At 40.8% G+C, this 1,480-nt stretch overlaps 1 protein-coding gene across 1 annotated transcript; it reads right to left on the bottom strand.

Annotated features, from left to right (window-relative positions):
• Positions 1-242: 242 nt before the first annotated feature.
• Positions 243-1,229, bottom strand: LOC134565711 (putative tyrosine carboxypeptidase MATCAP2). The gene has a single exon (XM_063425351.1). The coding sequence runs from the start codon at positions 1,227-1,229 to the stop codon at positions 243-245; it is 987 nt and encodes a 328-aa protein (XP_063281421.1).
• Positions 1,230-1,480: the final 251 nt, after the last annotated feature.

The raw sequence follows: 1,480 nt of genomic DNA, 5'->3' as shown, positions 1-1,480 counted from the left end.
GATGAGCTACAATGAAGTCAAGTATAATACAGAAAAAAGTGCAAGGTAAAGCAAAAGCAATGGATAGCAGACATATTAAGAAGCCATTATAAAAGAAAAGACACTATTAGAAAAAGAGGTAAATGTAGATAATATACTTACTGAGTAGATATGAGGGTGGGATTCGATTATTCGTGGTAGGCAGCTAGGGTTTGCAGGATGGTGGTATTGGAAATCTGCCTGAAGGCCTTAACACTCACAGCTCAGTCGACAAGCGTTCTTAGCGAAGCATCGGTTAGTTTGTTGACTTGCATTATCTTCTCCAGACGCATCATGTACCGGTTCCTGTCCTTGAGAAACTGAGGGATCCTTGGATTACCGATCACTGCAATCTTTTTTAGACGGTTTATATCCACATAGGAAACCTTTCCCATTGCCATTAAAAGCTTGAAATCTATGGTATGCCTGTGCCTTAGGATGTGTAGAACACCTTCAAGGTATACCTGATCCTTGGTACAACATCCTGGCTGTGATGTGTCTGTCAGGCCCCTCTTTGCTCGGACACAATAATACCACCTGGCTTCTGGGTCTTTGATAAATATTTTCAAATGCTCAAATAGTTCACTGAAGGACATTAAGCTTGCTTGGTAGATGGTATAGTACAGGAGGGCAACTCTGCACAAATCGGGATCAGGATGAAATATAAGGCTGTGGATGGTTGCCAGTCCTTCTTCAGTTGGGTTTGCTGGTTTCAGTCTATATTTTATTCTACCATTGCTGTTATTCCATGGCTGTTTACTGTTGTTGACCGTTCTAAAATAATGAGTTCCAATCTCATGTCTCAGTGTCCCTTGTAGCCACTGTTCTCGAGCCATAGAGACATTGATTGTCATTGTTGGTTGCCTTTTCACAGTTCCCATAGAGGCTTGTGAAACTACATCTTCAGTGAGATTAACAGCAATCTCCCCTTGACAACCTTCAGCTTCCATGTATTTGCGTGCTTGCTGATGGATCTGCTTTGTTGATAGAAGATTGCCTCCTGTAGCTTTTTCATAGTGTTCGTAATTTTTATATTTCTGGAGTGTATTTTGTATTATACCAATGGCCACTTGAAGAAATCTGTTAGAAGCATGGCTGTTCTGAGCTGAGGCCGATGGCAGAGGAGATTTTGCATATTCAAACTTAGGGTTGTACATAAAGTTTGATTTGAAAAATGTATCCTTCTCTTTTTGCAAATTTGAAGGCTTCATTACAGTCGGATTAAAATACTCCTTCTTATTAATTTGTTCCTTCTCTGGAGGTGTGGGGACCAGCGACACTTTACCTTCAGTCAAGCTGGGTTGAAAATGTTCCATCTCAGAAACAATTTTTGGTGAATTTGTGAGCACTTCCTGTTTTTTGTTGACTGGCTGTTTCTTTGAGCTGTTAATACCGGGGTTACCTTTGTTGGAGTTAGAACCCACAAGGTTATTTTTGGCAGAAGGTGGTGGTGTAGAGACCA

This window comes from Pelobates fuscus, chromosome 6 (genome assembly GCF_036172605.1).
Source record: "Pelobates fuscus isolate aPelFus1 chromosome 6, aPelFus1.pri, whole genome shotgun sequence".
In the NCBI taxonomy this organism is placed as follows: Eukaryota; Metazoa; Chordata; class Amphibia; order Anura; family Pelobatidae; genus Pelobates; species Pelobates fuscus.
This window is presented reverse-complemented; position numbering and strand designations above follow the sequence as displayed.

Coding starts and splice junctions, on each gene's coding strand:
- LOC134565711 (XM_063425351.1), bottom strand. CDS start 1,229: ATGAAGCCTTCAAATTTGCAAAAAGAGAAGGATACATTTTTCAAATCA.